This window comes from Helicoverpa zea, chromosome 22 (assembly GCF_022581195.2).
Source record: "Helicoverpa zea isolate HzStark_Cry1AcR chromosome 22, ilHelZeax1.1, whole genome shotgun sequence".
Classification (NCBI taxonomy): Eukaryota; Metazoa; Arthropoda; class Insecta; order Lepidoptera; family Noctuidae; genus Helicoverpa; species Helicoverpa zea.
The window spans coordinates 1,183,223-1,206,109 of NC_061473.1; the positions used below are offsets into that span (position 1 = coordinate 1,183,223).

Here is a 22,887-nt window from a genome sequence, read left to right on the forward strand (position 1 = left end):
CTAGGCAATCATAAGTGCTAAGACATCCCACATGAAGCCATTAAGCGTAAGGTTTAAAGATATGAGCACAGTGACAGGTTGCCACTCCATCACCCACGCGCTCTTCAAATTCCAATATAACATTACTTAACTTCAAAACAGCGATAAACCATTCATTTGTCAATCCTAAGTCACATCTTACGCATACTAATAAAAAAATGTAATCGCAATATAGTATTAAAATGATTAATAATAACATTTATGACTAATTCGCAATAACATTATTAACATTCATTGAAAATGTTTCTCTCGGCAGCTTTCGCAACGGTTGACCACAAAAGGCTCCTACGTTTAGGTCAATGCCGAGTCAGAAACTGTCTTTATATGTCGTATATCGTCATCGCAGGCCGTTTTTGGAGCGTCTGAGTAACGCCAGATTGTAGAGGACCCGCCCCCTACGCAAGACACAAATGGGTGCCTCAGGGTACAACTCTGGGCCCACTTATGTCGATATAATGGATTTTCGAGGTAACACGTTTGTTAATGGTTTAATCTAGCTTTTGTTTTGGGTATTGAGTACTGAATGTTAAAGTAAGGCAATCGCTTTTCTCTTTGGTTTTGTTGTCACAAAGACACCTATTTATAACGAATATTACGAGTAAATCCTCAAGTTCTTAACAGTAACATAACAGTTTAGATAGCTATCAACTCCCCCAAATGAAAAGCAACAAATCACAGAACGAATACAAAAAACTGTATTTATACGTAACATGAGGAGTTATTATAGCTAGTCAAAATAAATCAGAAGAAGGCAATTATCAAGCATAACGACTCTGGTTATGATTACTGACGCCTAATGATTTACGAGATTTTAGAACTACGCCTTGAGGTCTCGGGTTCGATTCCCAAGTCGGGCCGAAATCGCTTTGTGGGTTTTAGAAGACTTTCACAAAGCAGCCCGGAGCCTGGAAGCTGGTGATTGATACACCTGTGCATCGGAGAGCACGTAAATGTCGGTCCTGCGCCTGATCTCTTTCCGGTCGTGTCGTATTGCCGTCCCATCGGATTATGAGAGTAAAGGAATAGGGAGTGCACCTGTGTCTGCGCAAATGCTCGTGCACTATAATATATCCTGCGTAGTTGGCTAATCTCCTTACATGAGAACAGCCGCCGTAGCCGATAATCGGCTAGGAGGACATCATCATCAACTGCCCGTACCGAGATAAAATATAGCCTATGATACTCGGAAAGAGTGTAGCTATCCGACAGAGAAATCATTTTTCAAATCGGATCAGCAGTTTGGGAACCTTTAAGGTACAAACAAACAAACAAAAAAAAATATTCCTCTATTTTATATAAGATGAAGATGATTTGATATCTTTAGATGAAAGAGATAAATTAGATTGGTTTGTAAAAGTAATTGCTAAATACGATTTTGATTAGCTCCGAGTTACGTGTAAGGATGTAACATCAATAATTTTGTGTGAGTGATTTGGTTTGTGATCGGCTAAAATTAATCTTCTTTTAAATGGTAAGGATTTTTTGCTGTTAATTTTACTCCTCTTTTTCTGTGTGGTATACTAAAAGCAGTTTTGTGGCAGCATCAGTAGCAAGATGTACATAAAAAGACAAAAAATACATAGTACTACAAGTACATTTTATTAATAATGCGTGAAGTAATATGAATAATGTGGTAACTATAACATTCCAAACAATACAAAAAATCATGAGTGATGTTTTCCTTTTATAAATGCGATGCAATTTCCGCTACTAAAATAAGAATTATTATATTTGTGAGTTTTTAAATTGATTCTCAAACGATATTTTTATTTACGTAAGATATAGGAATGGTACTGTACTACTATATTATGCGAATAGATTTCAGAAGCTTAAAAAAATGTTACAAAAAAAAACCTTGTCTCCCCCAATATAAAACTGAGACTGACTTCAAAAATCAAACAGCACTATACTGCTATGGATAGAACCATTCCTCTACCTACAGACAACAATGCAATACCAACAAAACTGTCCGTGTATCCATTCACACAATTACGAACCAATAAAATAATTCGGCACTCAACAAATAATTTCGTAAACCCTTATCTCCTCATATAAGATCTACAAGTATGTAAGAATGTGGTAATGTATTGTATAAGAACCGGTTAACTAGCCCGGAGGCTAAACGGCCACTTATACTAGTGTTAGGAAGTCGTTGAAAGAAATTATGATCATGTTTTGTTTTTAGTTGCTCAATGTGCTAAGAGATTGGTATTAATTGTTGGGTAATCGTGATTGCATCGCGGACTCGGACATAGGTGGTAAATATTTCAAAAGTATTTATTAGGAAATGGAGGATCTCGTGGGCACGTAACATCCAGGAGTCGGTCGGTCTTTTGGCTAAAATCAGCCCGTAAATGGGTGACGTTCCTTTGGTAGTCGTTACGCCTCAGAAGCTAGAAAGTCTGACAAATAGCCTCATCAAGGAGTGTCGTATTGCCCGGGTGGAGGAGGTCACAGAATTTGGTGGCATGATGAAAAAGATGGCATAAATATAAATCAGGTATTTTTAAGATGGTTTTGTTCCTCATATTTCTTCGTAGGTGAATGAATTATTTTCGGAGACTACCTTAAGGATAATGGTGCTATTCACATATAAAGTTAACGCCATATAAAAAACACATGATAGAATATGCATTACCTACATCGATGCATCTGGGAAATTTTGTGACGCAAGCGATGTTTTTGCATATTATGAGGATACAAGTCCAAAACTGAAGATTATGTTTTGTGATTTCCTTATCTTATTTATAGCCAAAGCCGTCGAGAATTTCTACTATGTTTAAAATTTTTAATTTATTCTAAGCTGCCATTTTAGCCTGTAATAATTTAATATTACCTATTCGTTTAAGAAAATAGATCTCAGTGGCGTGCACTTGGAGAGGCCTATGTCCAGCAGTGGACTGCGATAGGCTGATGATGATGATGATGATGATGATGATTCGTTTAAATTCGTCTATTTTTATTTTTCTATTTATCCGCATTCTTTATACATCTCATACATATGTACTTCATGAAAATATTATTAAGGTTGTACCCTTAAGAATCACTCAGACTGATTTCAAGGTTAACAATGGTTTCCAATAAGAATTTGCCAAGTTTGAGTCAGTCAGTCTAACCTTGAAAACATTTTTTTCCTCCAAAAGTCTGATTATTCGTGATTTGTCATACATTATCCGAACCATGTCTCATATTCCATAGTATGGTAAACCCTTAAGCCTACAAATCATTAATTCAGTCTCATCACGACAGCTATAGACAATGATGGTCATGTCATAGTTTTTGCGAATCGTAATAAAGATAAACATGACATGACTATTGATGAAGATGTTACAATGATTGATATAAAAACTGTATGTTTGTATTGTAATTACGATCTTGATAACAGCTGGATCGGTTGTGATAGGATTAAGAACTGACGTATTATTTTGTGTGAAGACGTCTTACAAGTCATTAGGTAACTGAAGAAAAAAAAGTAAATCGTTATCATCAGCCTTTTTTCGTCTGGGCTGGGCACAGACCTCCTCTCAAACAGAGAAGGCTTGAGCGTTAGTAACCACGCTTGCTCAATGCGAGTTGGTGATTTCAGACTTTATAGTCCAGGTTTCCTCAAGATGTTTTCCTTCACCTTTAATCAGTCATTGGTGTCCAAGATGTATGAATTTACAGAAAATATTTCACAATCATTAAAAATGGATGCTTCATCGTAAAAAATCGGAAGGAATCACTTTTTGAACAAGTAAATTGATGAGATCAGTTTTCATTCTATCCAAATAAAGGATGAACTTGAACTTAACAACACAATGGTTAAACCAGTAGCTTGTTCTTTACAGTTTTTAATACGGTTATAATAGCTCGTTCCGGTTCTGTTTTTATGTAAGTAATTTATATACTTACCAATAATTTAATTGTTATCAGACCTTCACAAGTAACGACTTTAGAAAAACACGGATGCTGAATTGCAAAAGTCCAAAAAAAAAAATTGTTTTCTTAAATCATCTTTATCATCTTGATCTCAATCTTCACATATAATCTCCATATATCTTAACCAGAAAACGTCACCAGATTCTAGAGGTAGATAATATTGAAACAAAACAAATAGAAGATAGAATTAAACATATTCAATGTAACTGGCAAATCTTTATTCCTCTAACAGCATCAGTTAAGAGATAAATCTTCTAAAAAAGGCAATTTTGTAACATCCTTGTAACACTGATCATTATTCTAGGCAGCATTCCTAGAGAATGAGTACTATTGAGGCGAGGACAGATGTCTCGATAGCCAGTTTGCATAGACATCTATATAGTATCCTTGGTAACAATATGTAGAATCTACAATTACCTTGGACAATGGATAATATGAAGGTTGGCAGCATTGCCATGCTGGATGGCAATCATAGCCTTTTGGACGCACTCTCAGTCGATAGCGATGGGGAGATTTTTTTATGTTTTTGTTTTTAATGTAAATGCCCATTTTATTTTCATAATTTTTTAAACATAATGAGTAGAACTAAGATTCTTTAAGCTATGCAGGAAGAATTGTGCTGATTTTCAGCCTACATTGAACACAATCTTATTTCTTCCAATCGTCTTCATAAAACTTAGGTTTATTCGTTATAGAGTGCTGTCTATCAATGTTCTTAAATTAAACAGGCTGATGATGATGATACCTTATGTACCTCTAAGTATGTCAGGATTCAGGATCCTTACTTAATTAAAGATTGATTAAATAAGAAACACTAAAGTATAAAGGTTATGTGTATATGACGTTTTCGCTATATACATTAGTATTCATTTTATTTATCAAATTGTCGACCGCAGCGAGTTAGCGGTCAAGGTCGAGTTGTCTACCTAAATACAAGCTTTTAAGTACTTTAAACTGTTTGTAAAAACCACTCTTCAGTTTCTGAGAATGCTGTCACTAATGTGACAAATATTTCACTTAGTTAAAATTTCCAAAATGCGCAAACCTTTATAGTCATCAACGGCCTATTTGACCTGTTCAACCCAGTTCTTTGGGCAACCCTAATCCTGGGAACAACATAGGGTCAAAAAACAAAACAGTTTCTTTTACAGTAAATTTTGCCATTTGTGCTTTTAAGAAATTATACGACCCTAATAAGGCAGTTTGAAAATTTGAATTTGGATTTGTTCAACTACTTTTGTCGTTGTCTGACCGTACATCAAGAAAGTTCTAAGTGATAGAGTTTTACAGTAATAATAACGAAGCAGAAGCTTGTATTGGCCTGATGAAAAAAAAAACTATAATTCATCCCGAATCTCCTCGCATATGCACATCTGGATTCATTACCGACTTCATCTCGCTTTTCAAGAAAAGACGCGTAAAAGTGTTGTGTGTAACCTATGCGAAAAATAAATATCTTTTACTAGCTGACCCGACGAACTGCGTACCGCCTTATCCTTATTTGCTCACCGTTTAGACCTACCGTGGACTACGACAAACATTTTAAAACCAAAATCAGCTCAATCGGCCCAGCCATTCTCGAGTTTTAATCAGACTAACGAACAACAATTCATTTTTATTCGATGTCACTTTCATTCGATGTTCACGAATAAAACAATCAAAATATTTGTTTAAAAAACTGTACAGCCTGAGATCGTCCGATAAAATATACCAATTATGATTCGTCACGTTCAATTGCCGACAATTATGCACAAATTAATGTTTCTTTTATATTATTTTTTGTTTGTTTTAGCCTCGATTCCTATCTTGTCTTGTCGTCTCGATTATTCAATTAATGTAATTATTTTATGCCATGATCGGTGACTTTGAAGTGACTTTGGTCAAAGATTGTGTTTAGTATTGTTTCGTTTGTTTAGTATGGTTTAAAATTTATCATGTTACAAGAACATTTTGTCAAAGTATATGGTGTATATTGAAATAGCAAAAATAAATACGTAATTAAGCGACAAATAAGTATCAAAAAGCAAGTCAGTATTCCTATCAGGCAACACACTAAATCGTATATTTAACATTGACTCGCGTCGAATATATAATCAAGTTTATATTGCAAATACAAATACCTACAAAAAAAATAAACTCAGAATTTGCATAAAACAACACAAAGAATAAAATATCGCATTAAAATTCAAGCGAAGAACACAAAGTATCGACATCGATAAAACTAATAGAAATACAAGTTTTTGAATTAAAATTAACAAGCTTCGTCGAAAGATAGACAAAATATAAAAAGAGGATTTAGGAAACATTAAATTAGTCTTATTAATTCGCTCGTATTAGTTTCAAGGTGAATCAGTTATTCTTGTTATTTACATACATCTCCGTCCAATGCCGGTACACTGATATGAAATATTAGTGTGTTAACGATAGATTCCCCTCTCTATTAGGAGCTAGAGATGTCACCTCGCCAGTTAGGTATCGATATATCGCAAGGGTAAAAGTCAAACGTTTATAAAAAAAGAGTATTAACTTTGAAAAATGCAGAAAAAAGAACCTTCGGTATCCTAATAAAAGTGGCGAAAGATTAAAAAGTTTTTAATGCAATTTCCATTACTGACACGGTTTTTATGGGAGCAATGAATGTATTTAAAAACAAATTAAGGGCAATCAAACGTACATTAATCTAGAATTTCAGGCAGTTACTAAGAATTCTCTAATGCTGAGCTCAATAACCATTTGCCAAAATAGAGGTTTGAATAGACTTTCCTCAGTCACGTTAACTACATATTAACGACGGAAAAAGTAGGTAATGTTCCACAAACAGAATTCACGGGAATTTATTTCTCTTACGTGAAATTCGTTCTAGATTAAAAACCTAAGAAATTATGAATCCGTTTTAGCAATTTGGATATTCTAACATGAATAATATTCTTGTCAGTAATAATACTCTAATCGGTAGTAAAACTTATAGTAAGTTTATGAAAAGCATTTCAATATTTCCTGCCATCTGGTCAAGTAGGTCCTCTCCTGCATTTTCCAAAGCAAATACTCTTCTACCTCAAACGCTGACTGCAACCCTGCCTGTAGACTCACCGAATCGTTTAACGTGAACGTCTCTATTAAAAGACACAGTTCTCGGTTTTGATTCTTTCGGTTCCTTCGTTTCGGTATCGACCTTCTCATTGGCTATTTGATCGCCTTCCTCGGCATTATCCGCCTTGATTTCATCAGTCATTGGGTTAGAGGTACCTGGTGTATGGTACCTCGGTTACTGATAAGCTACCGTCAACTTGGTTGTTTGCGTTTCGGTAACATCGGTATGTTTATCTGGAAGAGTTTTTTTGGAATTTAGATCCCATTTCATATTAGTGATTGACAAGTTTTGGGTTAACCTAATTCTGTTCTAGATAGAGATTTGAATATGAGGAAACAAGCTATCGAAAATATAATTGGCATTCAAAATAATGAGTAGCTGAGTTTAAAAAAAGAAAAAAGATAGAACGATGACATTTAAATGATTTTGAGGAAAATAACAGACATGACGATGAGCTAGAATCACGATAGAATTTGGCAAATTAATAATTGAAAAAAAACTTGGTTGATCACAAAACTAAATTAGTTACTTCATTTGATTCTGGCATCAAGTGAAAAGCTAGACTTTGAAATATGAATCTAAAAGGCAAATTATACAACTATTCAATCCATCAAAGCTGGATCCTACAGGTATAACCTATCCAATTACCTTAGGCCCGTATTACAATAAAAATTAATTGAGACAGTAAGAGTCTGTCAGTCTCTCACCCTCAACGGGAGCTGCTGAACTTTCCTCATTAATCCTTCTATTTATTAGCGAAAATATTTGCAAATCTTTTCAGTAGATTTTGCGTTTATCCCGAACAGATGTAGTGGACATTATTTACGTAATGATTCTGCAATACGGGCCCAAGTTAATACTTTCTAGAGCTTCTAATAACAGCATAGCGTTAGTAAAATAGTTGGTGTTCACAATACCTCCTCGTGTTATCGTACATCAGTGTGGCTCACATCACCAGCAAACGTGGCTTTGACCGCATTTTGCACCTAACTTCCTGCAACAAACAAATGGCATTCTGTTAGAGAAATTCTTGAAATTATTTTCTTTATCTTTTTACGAGTTTCTGTTATTCGAGTAGAACTTGGTGCGGGGTTGGTATTCGTATATATCTAAATGATTGGGTAAACTGCAATCACCATTGTCAATCCATAAATGGTAAAAAAAATAATCAAAGCATATTGAGCATGGGAGACAAACAATCAAGATTGTTTATTTTTGTTTTTTTTTTTTTGTTATTTAATCCCACCCAAATCCATGTAGTAACATTAAAGGGTAACCAAAGGGCATGTGATATTCTTCATATTTATTTCTGCAAAGACATATCATTACTAGACTCAGATGATGTCTATATTTCAACACTACACAGGAGGCTATCATTAATACATAAATACGATCCAGTCATACACTCTGCTGCTTCGGTTCAGAGTTCAGATGTTAATCTATATCAGAGAATGCAGGCATGACCCCATCATCAAGCAATGTTCTATCTGTTGTGAAACTTAGGTGTATGTGTATATCTATTAATTAATCATATTGATACGAGGTAGAGGTTCCTGTGTCGCATAGACGATCGTTTATAAAAACTATAAGTTTTCAACGGTTTCATCCGTGTCCCGAGGGAACTTCTTGCATCCGGAAAAAAAACAGTTGCAGCCATATTATCATGTCTAATTTTATTTCATTTGTTTAAGCCGAGCGTAAGGTAAGGAGCAACCAAACTCACTTTAGCATTTATACCATCAGTAGGGCTTTTTGGCGTGGTATTGGAATGGTGCAAAAGGAACTTTTGGGTACAGAAATCTACACAACATTAATTACTGGTACAATTAAAGGATTTTTGGTAATTACAAATCAACCTTTGTACGATCAATCCTTTCTCAATTATATTTAATTAAGAACACACTAAACAAGGAAATTCCCCTTTGCACACAAAAAATTTAAACTGCCAACTTTCCGTCCTAATTCCACTTTGCCCTGTTTGTCATGAAAATATGATAATGTTTACTTATTTGGTGTGTCGATATGTCCCACATTACGGCCGGTTGCCGCTGGACGGCTTACGAAAGCAAATGGTCACTTGCCAATAACATTACTTAGCTTATGGTGGCGCCAGTGATAAGATGTGAGCGGGGCTGTGGGTAAAGGCATTAGAATAAGGTTAATTTACTCTTAAAATATACAATTATTGGCAGTTTTTCTGCACAAATGTTGGTATTTTTACTCAGAGAAGGAATTAGGATTATCTCTTAAGTTCCTATGTATTTTTTGACACGTATAGTTTTCATCAGAAAAGGGAGATTAGGTATTTATTTTCGTTAATTAAAAGTTGCCACAAGTAAGGGTGTAATTTGAAAAATATTTTACTGATGTACATAATCTAGGGGAGCACAAAACCATGGAAAATAAATTAGTATTAAACAAAAGTCATCGCCATGTTCGAAATCGCTTTTCACTTGTCGCTTGAACCACTAAAAACTTTTACTCAAGACGGAGAGCGGGTGTCATTATGATCCATCGAAGGTTTAACGACCTCATTACGTTTTTATTTGTGTGATTTCTCACTAAAAGTTTAATTAAGCATTATTATAGCGCGCATTACTTGGTTTTATTCGCATGAAAATTATTTTTTGTCTGTCTAATCGCAATCATGGTTGATTCGGCCCTGGTTTTAATAATAGATGGTGGATCCATTTGGTAACACGTTTTGATACATGGATGATTAGTGGATCCATTTGGTAATATGTTTTAATAGATAGATGATTAGTATGTGAATTACTATAATGCTATTTACTCTGATCATTAAGATGCAATATTGCTTGCAATTATTGGTAGTTTTGATCTCTTTACTTTATGATGGAGTGTTTCATAAAACATTATTACAAATTAATATGAATCCTGATGAAACGTTTAATTGAAAACAAAATTTAAAAATACATGAATCCAAATTGTTTACTTTATGCTACACTAAAAATATTGATGATGATGATGATGACATTTGAACAAAATCAAAAGGTGACAATATTACGTACCATTGCAAACATTACGATAATGTTTTACGTAATGCGCTTCTCAAATAAATGATTGTTAGTATATAACCTTTCATTTGGTCGAGTGCACACAGGTAACTTTGTCACCAAATAAGCAGTCTTTGTGAAATGTATTGGGGCATAAAATATATGTACAGAAACGTGATTGATTTACCAAGAATATACTCATTGCATTTTTTCTTTGTTCATCAGACAAGTGAGAGGATTCTATTGAAAAATCTGGAACGGAAATTCTCAAAACTTGCATAAGTTAGACATATTTTTGCTCGATTTATGTAGAAAACGACCAAAACGGGTAATTCTAAAAAAGCTAGTCGGAGTATTTTCTAGAACTAAGATTAATCTATATGATAAAAATAAATAAATAAAATGATAACACAAATGCATTCTGTCTGCGACAGGTACCAGGAAAACATAAGTGACTAGGAAGATTTGCGACAGAACTGCAGAGGTCGGTTGCACCTTGAAGCCCACGTGTTACACAATATTTTATTTCTCGCGCACGTAGAAAATTGTTCATTCATTGGTGTTTATTTAAATCGTGCTACTGATATTAAAATTAGCTAGGTAGCTCAAAACAGGACAAATGTTAAATACTGTGAGAAATTATCAAATGACCCATTATCCCACTGTGGATGCATCGTGACTATTACTGACTTAGACCCACCATGTTCCACTCCACTTCTTGAGCCCTTTATGTGTTAGAGCCAGGGCCGCTTTTACTTTTAGGAACAATCCCGCAGCCCCGGTGGGCTTTGGCCCTGGTGGGCCTCACTGGGGTGCCTGTCATCTCTACGAAAAAAACTTCTGACGGTTTAAATTTAAAACAGTCTTTATATAGGTAGCACCTTCTTCATCAATATAACACTAACTTAAAGACAATATATGATTAAAACGTTTTGAAAAAAAAAGCGCTAACGTAGCGCTAGTGCGTTTCTGTCTAGCCCGCTTAAAGAAAAAAGGCGTAATAATTACTTATATTTTATGTAACTAACACGAATGTTATAGCTTAAGATAGTGCATCAGATATGGCCTGAGGCGAACTCGTTTCTCATTGATAAGCCCGGATCGGATGAGCGTTTTTTGTGATACTTTATTAAAAGCAATCCAAAACATATATTGTACAATCGATAACATAACTGGTTTGTGATATAATTTTATATATATTTTGGAAAACAAGACGTGATTTACAAGCCATCTTCAAAAGAACATAAGAGTGTGATATAATTCTACCGTAGAGAATGTGTGGTATAACACTGCAACTAAGTTTGATAAAACTTTTTACAAAAAATAAAACCGACTCCCAAAAACACTCAGTCAGTGTCTAATGGATGTACCTGAGTTTATACGCCACCGACTTCTAGGCCGATGCACCTAAGAATAGTTTTTTTTGCTTTTCAGTGTTTTTGGGAGTCGGTTTTATTTTTTTGTAAAAAGTTTTTTATTTTAAACTTTTCAGTGACAAGCATAATAGTTGTCACTATCTGCATAAGTGGAAGGTTCTCAACAATACGAATAATATAAGCCCAAAAACGAGGTAGTTTACGTCTTCAGTTGTCGAGTTCCCTCGACCTTCTCTAGTCTACATCATCAGGTCAGCTTCAAACCTTCACCATTGCATAGTGTTATCAGACATCCGCCTTAATGACAAGTTTTTACTCTACGTGTGTCTACAATTTTCGAAAGTTGCCCTCGATTTCTCAGGGTTTCCATCATCAGATCCTGACCTGATGATTATGGGACCACCTGGGAGATAAACCCTATCGAACAAAAAAGAATTTTGCAAATCGGTCTTTTTCCGTATATTTATGGGATAACTATATATGGCCTAAGAGATAAAATATAGGCCTGTTTATATCTTTAAATCTTTCTCCATCTTACATATGAACCCGCAAAAATGGTCATTATGTATTCAATGAATAAACATGAAGAACAAATTATTATAATTTATTTAACACTTTTAGACGTAACTGTACAAAAATACCAGTTTACAGATAAGACTAGCGAATATATTATTTGTGTATGACATTTTAATTTAATCGATCTGTAGCGAGCTTTACTCCTAGAACATTTAACTATATGGAGAGGACATGGCCGTTTTCCCATTTGCTTAAACTCTCGCACAGACGCCAGCAGATCAACTTACATGAATCTGTAATAATTTACCAATCGAACATTATTATCGACTTCCACGTTGTTAAGTGCATGTGAAAATGGCATAAGATCTGTTAAGTCTGCTTTAATGTTGTTTTTATTCGCTGAACTTATTATGATTGGTAAAGTCATTGATGAACCTGTTACTAATGACTATACATATAATATTTTAATCAAACAAGAAATGCTTGCTTATGTAACAGATGCTTCTTTACATTTGAATTAAATAGGATTTGGAAGAGCAGGCAGATGAGGTACTTAATATTTTTAAAGACACGTTTTTCAGAGCACTTATTAGTATTTAGAATAGTTTTGTTAAGTATATCCTGCCTTACTGCCTCCTTAAAAAGTTCAGCATGGTACCTATCCATGGTATATAAAGTTCAGTAGGTACCTTTAAAAAGATGTACCTGACTCCTGTCCTACATGGGACTGATCTGGCAATGATTGTGACAGCTCGCATGACATATAAGGCAGCAAGGACGGAGATTTTGGTCCAGCAACTATTTATATGGACACAAACTCGCTACAAGTTTAGGTTTTGTAAGACCAAGGCATTTTAATGGAGAGAGAAAGGTGGTTTGATGGCAGTCATAATTTCAAGTACTGATGTCCTTTTTTAGGTAGTTTTGTAATGATATTCTGTAATAACTTGCGTGGATGTCCGTCCAGTCGTTTGCCAAATAATGGTGTCTTAAAGTCTTAATGTACTGGGATAACATAAAGTGATGGGATATGATTGGATGCTACGGTATCCCTTTCTTTTGTGACAAATATACCAACAGTCATCGACAATTAACTGGTTCTAGTATAATGTGCGAATAAAACATATGCTAGGCGTCTATATTACAAAAGTTTTACTGAATAATTAAATGCCCAGAATAAACTTGTCCATTTCTAAAAAAAACAAAGCTTGGTAAATATCCAAAACAAACTGCGTATTACGCCATGGATGGCGAACTTTTTCGACGGCCGATTACCAAAACAAAAGATGTCTGCCTGTTCGAATTCAGCGGTCGTTCGGTCAACAACTTCAAGCCATCGATCGAAAGCTATTGTCGTGCTTTTTGGGCCAAATTACCATATTTTTGTTCTTTTATCTTTTATTGTATTTAGCTTTTGCGTCCCCTCTTTGTAGAAAGTCGTGGGATGGGTATTTCAGTAAATTGAACCTCCTTTTTGCTATGCTGCCCTGGTAGTTTGTCACGAAATTGATATGACAATATTATTTTTGTGGTCTCCTTGCAAGCATGCAATAGTGCTTGCAAGTTTTACAAGATGTAATTTGTTAAATTATTTGTAAATTTATTTTTAGTTTTGTAGAAAGATAAGTAGTTTAAGTTTGTATATATAGTGTGTAAATATAAAATATCTAAAAAAATAAAAAGGGGTGTCCAGAAAAAATATTAACTATATTTTCTTCAATTTTGTAATTATTTTTACTACCTTTGTTCAGAGGACGGCAAATAATGGTGAGGGTGTTGATTTTTAAACTTATTGTTTTAAAATGTTCAAAGGAAACATAAGTATGACCTATACAAGACAGACGGATCGGACAGTCTAGCCATGGCCTTTATTAATTCGAAAAACTCAGGTATATTTAAATAAATAAAGCCGATTTTAACATTACCTGGTTGAAAACTTCCTCATTAATATTATTAACATCAATAAAATCTTCTGGGTATTGTCAAGCTCCTTGTCAACGTCAATCCGAAGATATGTTTATAGTGATGTGCCATTATCGCGGGATTATTTACGATATATCGATAAAAAGTTGAGGAACTTATGGTTTGATTCGTCGAAAACCTTTTAAATGTTTGTTAAAAGGGGTGCTTTTTTGCTGAAATGTTATGTTTTTGTTATTATCATATCTGTTTAGAATAACAACTAACGGGATTTATGACCAAAAAAACCTTTGAATACGAGATAAAATGTTAAATTGCTTCACGAAATAAAGGCAAACAAAATAAGGCTAAACAGGTGATTACCCGTCACGAATTAATCAGACCACACACACTGGCTGCTGCAAATTGCGGTTAACAATACTCTTATTGCGATCTGCGGCTACCGTCTAACAAGGCAAGGTAATCAATTTAATAAAACAAGTTTAAGTACATAAACGACTACCCATTTTTTAAAACCAATTTCAATTCAGATTTATTTCTTCAGTCTTCCTTCAACTTTAAAGAAGAAAAAGGTTTTTTGTGTCAAACGGGTAACATTATTTGATCCCATTAAACATCTAACTCAACACATAGTACTTGACGCAGCCTTTAAGGTGTGACTCCTAAAGACGTAGCAGAAATATTCGTCACAAGAGAATTTTTTTCACCGAATCATTTCCCATCCCTATACCTTCGAACAGGCGCATGGCCCAAATATGGTCACAAGGTCCAACGACCCATTGCCCGGAGGCTCACCTTGTTCTCTCTAAGGTCACTGAGAAAGTAAGGGTCCATATTTATTTTCGCTACCGATCGTAACTCGCCGATGCAGTTTTTTGCCCGTGAGAAGAAGATTTTACTTTTAAGCCTACGCGCACACTGCAGATTAATCAGTGGGCCCACTGTTGGCCTGGTGGAAAAAAACATTTTTTAGAAAATCGTGAATTCAATTAAAGTTTTAAATCGGTCTGATACTGGACAAATACCTGATTGTTATTACGTGTGCGATTTATGAGCCCAAACCAACTATCGGCCGACTAAAAGTTTGTAGTATGCGCGTATACTCTAAGGATTACTTTCGGGCATCGGACGCCAAATTACTTTCATTCTCATCTTATTTTGATACTGATGGCCTTTTGTGGAAAGTAGAAGTATGTCGGAGCGTTTAAGGGTCCTTTTTAATACAGTGCAGTGCTTGTTGTAATGTGCATTGTGAATTTAAGGGCTTGAGAAATGTCGCCTTTGCTTTTACAGTTTATTGCACTTTATTTTGCGCTCTTTTTATGTTACACAGAAGAAATGAAAGCTCTTATTAAACCCCTTCAAGAAGCTGTTTAATATTAGGTGTGACAGCTATCATAGGCAAAGCCTAGGGTAAATATAAGAGAAGTAAACCTATTCACAAGATGATTTGTAAAAACACATTCACAGAAAATACTGTCCTATTTTTACGCCACCCAAGATGGCTTGTCAATTTGAACCAATTACCAGATTCTTATTCGTATCTAAAAGTGGTTTAAAGTCTTAAGTTATTATTTATTTTGTTCTTCATGTAATTGTGGTCAGTTTAGCCACTAACGAACGATTGCTACAGGTTTGAGATCTCGTTTATCGATCAGACGCCATTTATTGAAATGTCAAGAAATCGGTCCAGGTTTCTGATTCAATTAGATTTTTTGTTGGCAACGAATCAATTTGAAAATGTTTGCTTTTTTGTGTCATAAATTATGCTGTTTCTATTATTGTGGAAAGATGGATAATTGTGCTTCTTAAGTGCATATTTAATTAAATCCGTGATTAAAATAAATCGAATCCATTAAATCATTTACTACAGAGATAGATAACACCCAGAACAGGTCATAAGATACAATTTTAAGACATGGTTGTCTTTTGATGATACTAAGTAAAAACGTGTAAATTCATGCTAAGGAAAAGTTCATGGACTGAATACAGTCTAATCTGTCTAATGTCTGTTCTATCCGGAACATCATTTACCCCGGATGCTCATTTCACTTTAAAAACATCTATAGAGGTACACGAGTTTTTTTATTACCTCCTAATTACCTATTGACAAATAAATCACCTGATTGAATCTATTCAGTCCATTCAATCGCTCGTCCATACACGTGACATTCGATTTTCAAACGCATTCAATAATAACGCGGTCGACCTTGACCAACCGTAATTATCGAACTCTTGTAACTTATGCTATCCTAGTACTAATATTTCCACAATGTATTATAGAAAACTTGATTGGAAACTAAATAACTGTGGAAATTAATTAAATGCAACTCATTTGAGACTGGTTTTTATTAAAATTAAATGAATATTAATTGGTGTTTTCGTTTCATTGACGTAATTTTATTGACGATTGCAATATAAAAAACCAGATGAACGGATGTGTTCTCAAATTCAAAATATAAATGCTGTGTTTTTCCTCCTCAATCAGTTTTCCTTCTAAATTATATGTATATTTCGTAAAGAATGTTTTATGTTCTTACTAACTTACACCGATGCTACTATTGGCATATATTTTCGTTGCATGCTGATATTTTTGATTTACCATCAATCGAGTTAGTAAGTCTAACTAAAATCTTAAAAAATCAAAACAATTCATCATCATACCTACACTTGTAGTAAGCAGATTCTGTTCTGCAAACAAATTGGCCTGTAAATTAATTTCACGCATAGACAGTGAACTTCCACTAATTTGCTGCAAAGTACCAGGAGTACAGAAACCATAAAGAACTAAATGGCATAAGTACGCAACATGATCTTAATGCCACAGCAACCTTTACACGAAATTGCCGTGATCGGTTACCAAAATTACACACACAAGGTCCTTGAATTCACCATGGGTGTAATTTTCATTTCTATTCTAAAAGTTAACCCGAAACTAATGGAATTATTCAATTTCTCATATGCACGTGTTCTTTGGATTTTGTACTTGAAATAATTATAGCGTTTTGTTATTGCCAAATTGCTAGAAGGACGCGTATGCTGTGATTTGTCATGCAGCAAAAAATGCTCGTAGGTTGATTGTAACCCACGTTCGTAAATATTGTGTTAGCTGATGATCTGTTCATTTAGGTATATCTTTTTTTGTTTTATGGTAATAATAAGTACTTGAAAGAGTGTTAGTATCATGGCAAGTCACTTGGTAATAGCTTCTTGCAGTCATGAGATCCTGGTCCTATACTATTCCATGGCGAACAATCTACTCGCCAAAACAAAAAAGAAAGATAATATTATTATTAAATCATTTTTTTTTTAATAATCTCTGAATGAGAAAAAGCTTTGTGCATTTCTGTGGACTCAAAATACTAAAGATATTCACGCTAAAACAAAGAATAAACTTCAAAACACAGGCTGACATTCTCAAAATTACTTAAAACGCACAAAAATCTCTAAAACAATAAAAAAGTCAAGTTCCAAGGTCCCCCATGGGTTCACTAACACTGTTTTATCTCAATAATTATACTGTTTACATGCGCACGAATCCATTTTGACTTTTTACTCATTATGTACATGTTTTCGCGTTGGCAACACAAAAACTCGTATTTAGATCTTCCAGAAGATAGTTTGTGCATGAAACTGAGCTTGGATATCAGTTTTTTAGAGTTCCTTCAACGCTTGGAAATGAAAAGGTTCGACTATAGCCAAGCGTAAGAAAATGGTCACCCATCCATTAACTATGTGGACTAATTTCATTAACTAACCGACTTAAGCAAAAGGCTGTTTCACTTGTACGTATGCGTACTTTGTGCGCGATTAGCTCACATTTAGCTAAAACGATTTTGATGCGGTTTTCAGCATGGTATTTGTCAGACTTGGAAAAAGTTTAAGGTTTAGGTAATTTAGAAGATGGCTTTCTTTTTTCAATTTGATATCAAAATTATGACCCAAGTGCATAAATTAACCTTACTCTATAAAAATATCCAAATAATATCAAAGTGCGAATCGATTCAACCTTCGTTGATCGATATTCTAACCTCGCGATAAAACTAACTAATAGATACATTTACTAATTGAGCTGTAATGTAAGTGCGAATGATCTCATTTGTGCAATTTTATATTGGCTAGAGAGCTTCTGTTGTTCTTGAAATATTGATAAATATTCTAGTCTAGACCAATCGATTTTAAGAATAGGTATGCCTATCTCTAGTTGTTTACAAGATAGATTTCCTCAGTCGTCTTTCAGAATTAATTAAATTATAAGTTCACAATATCAATATGAATTATCAGAAAAAAACATATTTTTGTTTATTGCAGTAGCTATAAGTACATACTATTAAGCAGTTAAAAGATTGACACATAGTATTTGACCAACCCCAACTCAAAACACTTTTTCTAACACTTAACCCATTGGACATTATCTACTTATCAGCTTTAAGCACCTATTCAAATGGTCGACATTTTGATTTTTTGTCAGTCTAAGCTGAACCTACAAAAAATCAGCATTTCATTATAATCGTATATTATCTTACAAGATGATAACTCGAGCAAATGTCCTTACGAACACTTCCTACTTAAATGTTAAACTCATTATGTAGCGATAAAACTTTAATAGGTCCACTACAACACATATGAATATTTAATTAAATAGTATGTATGTGATAGTATGCTACGTAAGATATAATTAAGTTGCTGTTTTTGCTACTCGCATATAGCACCTTAAATTGAGCATAACACGGGTTTTTTGCGACTATGCACTATAATTACAAAAGGAGAAAAAGTGGAAACCAAAATGAATTGATTACGAGCTCCTTACATATTAGTCTATCAAGACTGAACTGTACACACAGTAGACAGTGGTCAGTAATATCTTATATACCCTAAGAGTAACATATTGAAATTTAAGTCAGAATTATAAGCACGTATTTGACAGATCTGCAAAAGTAACCATAACAGCAATTTAAATAATATGGCATGCATATCGTAGGCTCATATTATGTTCACTTAAGTATCCTTTCATTCAAACATCTATCTATCTTCGGTTGTGTGGTCTTCAAGGATTTTGAAATCAAGCATCAAAACATCAAAAACACACACCAATTTCGCAAATCACTCAACATTTAGCTTGAAAACCACAAAATCATCGCTGTACATTATAGGATACAGTTGTAGAGCTAAATAGACGTGTAAATATACAAGTAGAAGTACTTGCAAACGGCTCGCGAAGTGAATGCGTTGCGGACCGACCGACCTTGCCTGCCTGCTCTGAATTATATCTCTAATGTGTAAAAAAAAAACTCGCAGGTATTTTGTATCCGGGAAAAAATCTGGTTTTCGCAAAATCTGTGTTGTGATTCTGTTGACTTTTGTTTTGTTTGTCAACTTATTTCAATATGCCATCAAAAACAAGCATACTTGCTAATACATAAAGCAATAGCAACCAGTTTTTAATATAATACTTATTATTAAAATACATAGTTCCTTTGATCCATACCTTACACAAAATGATTCTTAAGTGTGCTCTAAGACTTGTAGGGGATAAAATTTCTGTCTAATCATATTATTTTGCCTCTTCTATTTTGTGGTTTGTCTAGCTCCAAAGTTTGAAGAAATTGCAGCAATTACAAATATTAGCTAGTTATCCAGTGGCTATCATTTCTCAATGGCACATGTCGGTCACGTTGTATGTTTTTCTCCTTTATTATGATAATCGCAGTTGTTACAGCCGACCTTGAGACGTACAATTGCTGTCTAGAATAATAATTATAGCTAAAATTTGTTTGCTCTTCAAAATGTTGGTAAGCCAAAATGCTCTGCAAATTCTATGGCGTTTTATTCTAAGCTCATAAATCGTGCTTTGTATCTTCAAACAAAAGTAATGGGTAATGGTGGTCAGGTATAGCTACTAGGAGAACAGCGAGGAGTGATATTTAAACATCTAACAGAAGACAAAATTATTTCTTCAGCAGCAAATCAAACTCATTTGTGTACCTAACACAAATTGAAAAGTCGTAACAACCAAACCACAACATGAACATAATAAGCCTATTCTAACAATAATGAGGCCAGATATTTTGTTTAATTTAAACGATAACGGTGAATGTCACTGTCGTCAAGTCGCCAAGGCTTGCATGCACCAAATAGGTCTTGCGACATGCTATATTTTAAGTAAAACCGCCTATCGGTCAGGAAACGGACGTAAAATATGCGAGGATTTTGTTAAGTAAACATGCGATTTATTGCTTCGGTTGTGTGGTCTTGGTACTAGGAACTCATACCTGTCAAGGGGGTAGTATAACTATATATAATATATTTTTTTCCTTTGGATCGGTGCCAATTTTTCAAATAGTACCCATTCTCACATAGTCAATGGTAATTATTTATAATTGCAGAGTGTCCAACGTTTGTTTACATTTCTCAAGAAAAGTAAAAGGAGGAAGTATGTATTTAAATAATGTAATAAATTCCAATACAACCACAAATTAAGGAAATAATGGGAAATGCATTGTAATTTCGAATTTCCTCAAAACAGACTGATTTGCCAAGAAACTGCAACCAGTTTTGATATCACAGTGCCAGGCATTCATGAAAGTAGTACACGTCTTATTTGCATGAAACTACAGACAGGCTAGAGGGGAGGTAGGCCCACCTGTCACGTGGAACTGAAACCACAAAATGCGGTGTATTATCAAATATCGAATACCTGCTTACCACAATAAAGGATATTATGTTGCTAGTTCTTCTAGAAAATGTGTGCTTCAAGTATTTGCTTATATTTACTTGATAAGTAATCCGAAAGTGGTCATTAGAAATTTCAGTAAAATTGCTGAGTAAGTCCCCCTGAATCAAGACCTCAATGGCCACTTGACTATCGGGACTTTTCCTTGGGGACAACTGGACCAGTCACGAAAAAAGCATTCGGGCGAATCCAGCCCGGTCATTTCGCCCCCGGGACAGATTGACGGGGCGAGAAGTCGCCTAATCGCATTTGATATGGCATAAGTCAAAAGTTTAGTATGTGGAAAAGATCGTTTTGGCTTCAAAGGTATATTTTTTCTGTTCAAGAATTACATTTATACCAAAAAACTGTGTTCTTTTTAAATAATAAACATACAACCTTTGACATTGACGTAAATATTACGTTAGAAATAACATAAGTGCCATATCTTGCATGCCAAAACTGCGTTAATAATATTTTCACAAACAGTGTCGTGGATTTGTGCAGTTATAAGCAGTCGCCTCAGCCTTGACACCAGTCAGTAGCTATAGGACAGATATGTCACGAACAAGTAATTAAAAGTAAATAAAATTACAATTAATCTGTGTTTTTTTTCAATAACGACCTTATTATTTAAATGCTGGGAAAATATTGTAGGCACGGCGAGTTTTTAGCGTTGTAGATGCATCCAAAATAAGTGTATAAAAATGTGAGGATACCTTTGGGCTAAAATATTATTTGATAATTCTATTTTTTATATTCTGCCTATGCTGTCCCACTGCTGTACATATGCCTACACTATACTCTTCCATTTATCTCTTTCGTTCGCTTTTGTGGCCAGTCCGCGAGAAAGCTATCCATATCTTCTCTCTAACGTTCTCTTGGTTTTCCTATCATTCGCCTTCCATCATCAGGGATCCATTTTGCGTGATGTTGGTCCACTTTTCCGGGTGCATTCGACAGAGGACCCGCCCATCTTTGCAGACTTATTGCCCACGTCGACTTTGCCTGTTTTGAACCTTATATTACATCATTACTTTGTCATAAATATTAATTATAAACAGGTAGGTTTTAAACACGTTCTAACATAGACGCCATTTCTATTTTCAGTCACGAAAACGTAGTTTTTGTTTAGGTGTTACATATGTTTTTATCCGCTATAATAAATTCGTGCAAAAATACACATTAATATAAATAATGACTTAGCTCTAGGTAATCTAAGTTTTTATGTTTAAGTTATTCAAATATTATTAAAATAGCTGCTATTTTACGTGAGCACTTACTCGCCTCGTGGCGTCAAGTTTATCATTTTAATATATTTTTTGCATGTGTATGAAATGCATAACATATTCAAACTTGAGTCTAAGTACATTAGGGTTGTTTTGTCATAAAAAATGGATTAAGGATTTAAGAAATGTCAAGTGCAAGTTTAACTAAAATATATCTTCTACAAAAAAATATTATTAAGAAATAAATAGTTGTATCTGAAATAATAAAGGCACTCTTTATACTGAATAAAATTAGTTTATTTTGTAGATCTCTGTTTATTTATGTAATGTACATGTATACGCTATTCCGTGTTAATCATAAGCAAAGATTACCACAGAAGCATCTCCGATACAACTTCCAGTCCAACCAGAATTTCCACAAATCATAGGTTTCTCTTATACCTTATGTAAATAACTTAATTTGAACTTTAAATTATTATATAACTTAACCTCTGTTATGACGTAACTTGTCTATACTGATAGAATTGACCGCAGGCGCAGGCACGCTACTGCAAGGCCACATCCAACGCTGTCAATTGTCACATGTGTCATTCTTACAAAAACTGTACACAAATAGCAACGTTACACCTTCGCGACAAAGTTGAAATTAGGTTAACGCACAAAGTTGCATTTGAAGAGCAAACGCACTGACCTTGTCGTGTGGTATCAGAATTATTATTTTTAATTATTAAATCGTGACGTGTCTGTCATATGGCTAGTGGACTAGTGTCAAGGTCACGTCGACTGCACAAAATTGTTTATTTTGTTTATTCTTCCGTATTGCTGCTGTTTTTTATGGGTTTTCATTAGTGTTAGTACTTTTAAAATGCTTTAACCTAGAAATTAATGGTTTCAAGTCAGTAGTAAGCACTTCGAAGAATCATGTGGTTTTATTTATCGATGTCAATGAATTAATGAAAGGTTGAGTAAGAAACGCGAGCGTGATGTAATTTCTGACTTAAGAACTAAATAAATGTGTCAGATCTTTTACCTACGCGATATAATTATTGTGAGTCAATAGGAAACGCAA

General features: G+C 34.4%; 1 protein-coding gene across 1 annotated transcript in view; it reads right to left on the reverse strand.

Moving 5' to 3' along the window:
- The window catches only part of LOC124641305 (serine/arginine repetitive matrix protein 2), a 63,908-nt gene that overhangs the window by 25,568 nt on the left and 15,453 nt on the right, over window positions 1–22,887 (reverse strand). Inside the window, exons 2-3 of the mRNA XM_047179356.1 lie at window positions 7,969–8,045; window positions 7,051–7,284 (exon numbers count right to left, since the gene is read on the reverse strand). Coding sequence (XP_047035312.1) covers window positions 7,051–7,192 — 142 coding nt within the window. The 5' untranslated portion in view covers window positions 7,193–7,284; window positions 7,969–8,045. The remainder of the gene's footprint in view (window positions 1–7,050; window positions 7,285–7,968; window positions 8,046–22,887) is intronic.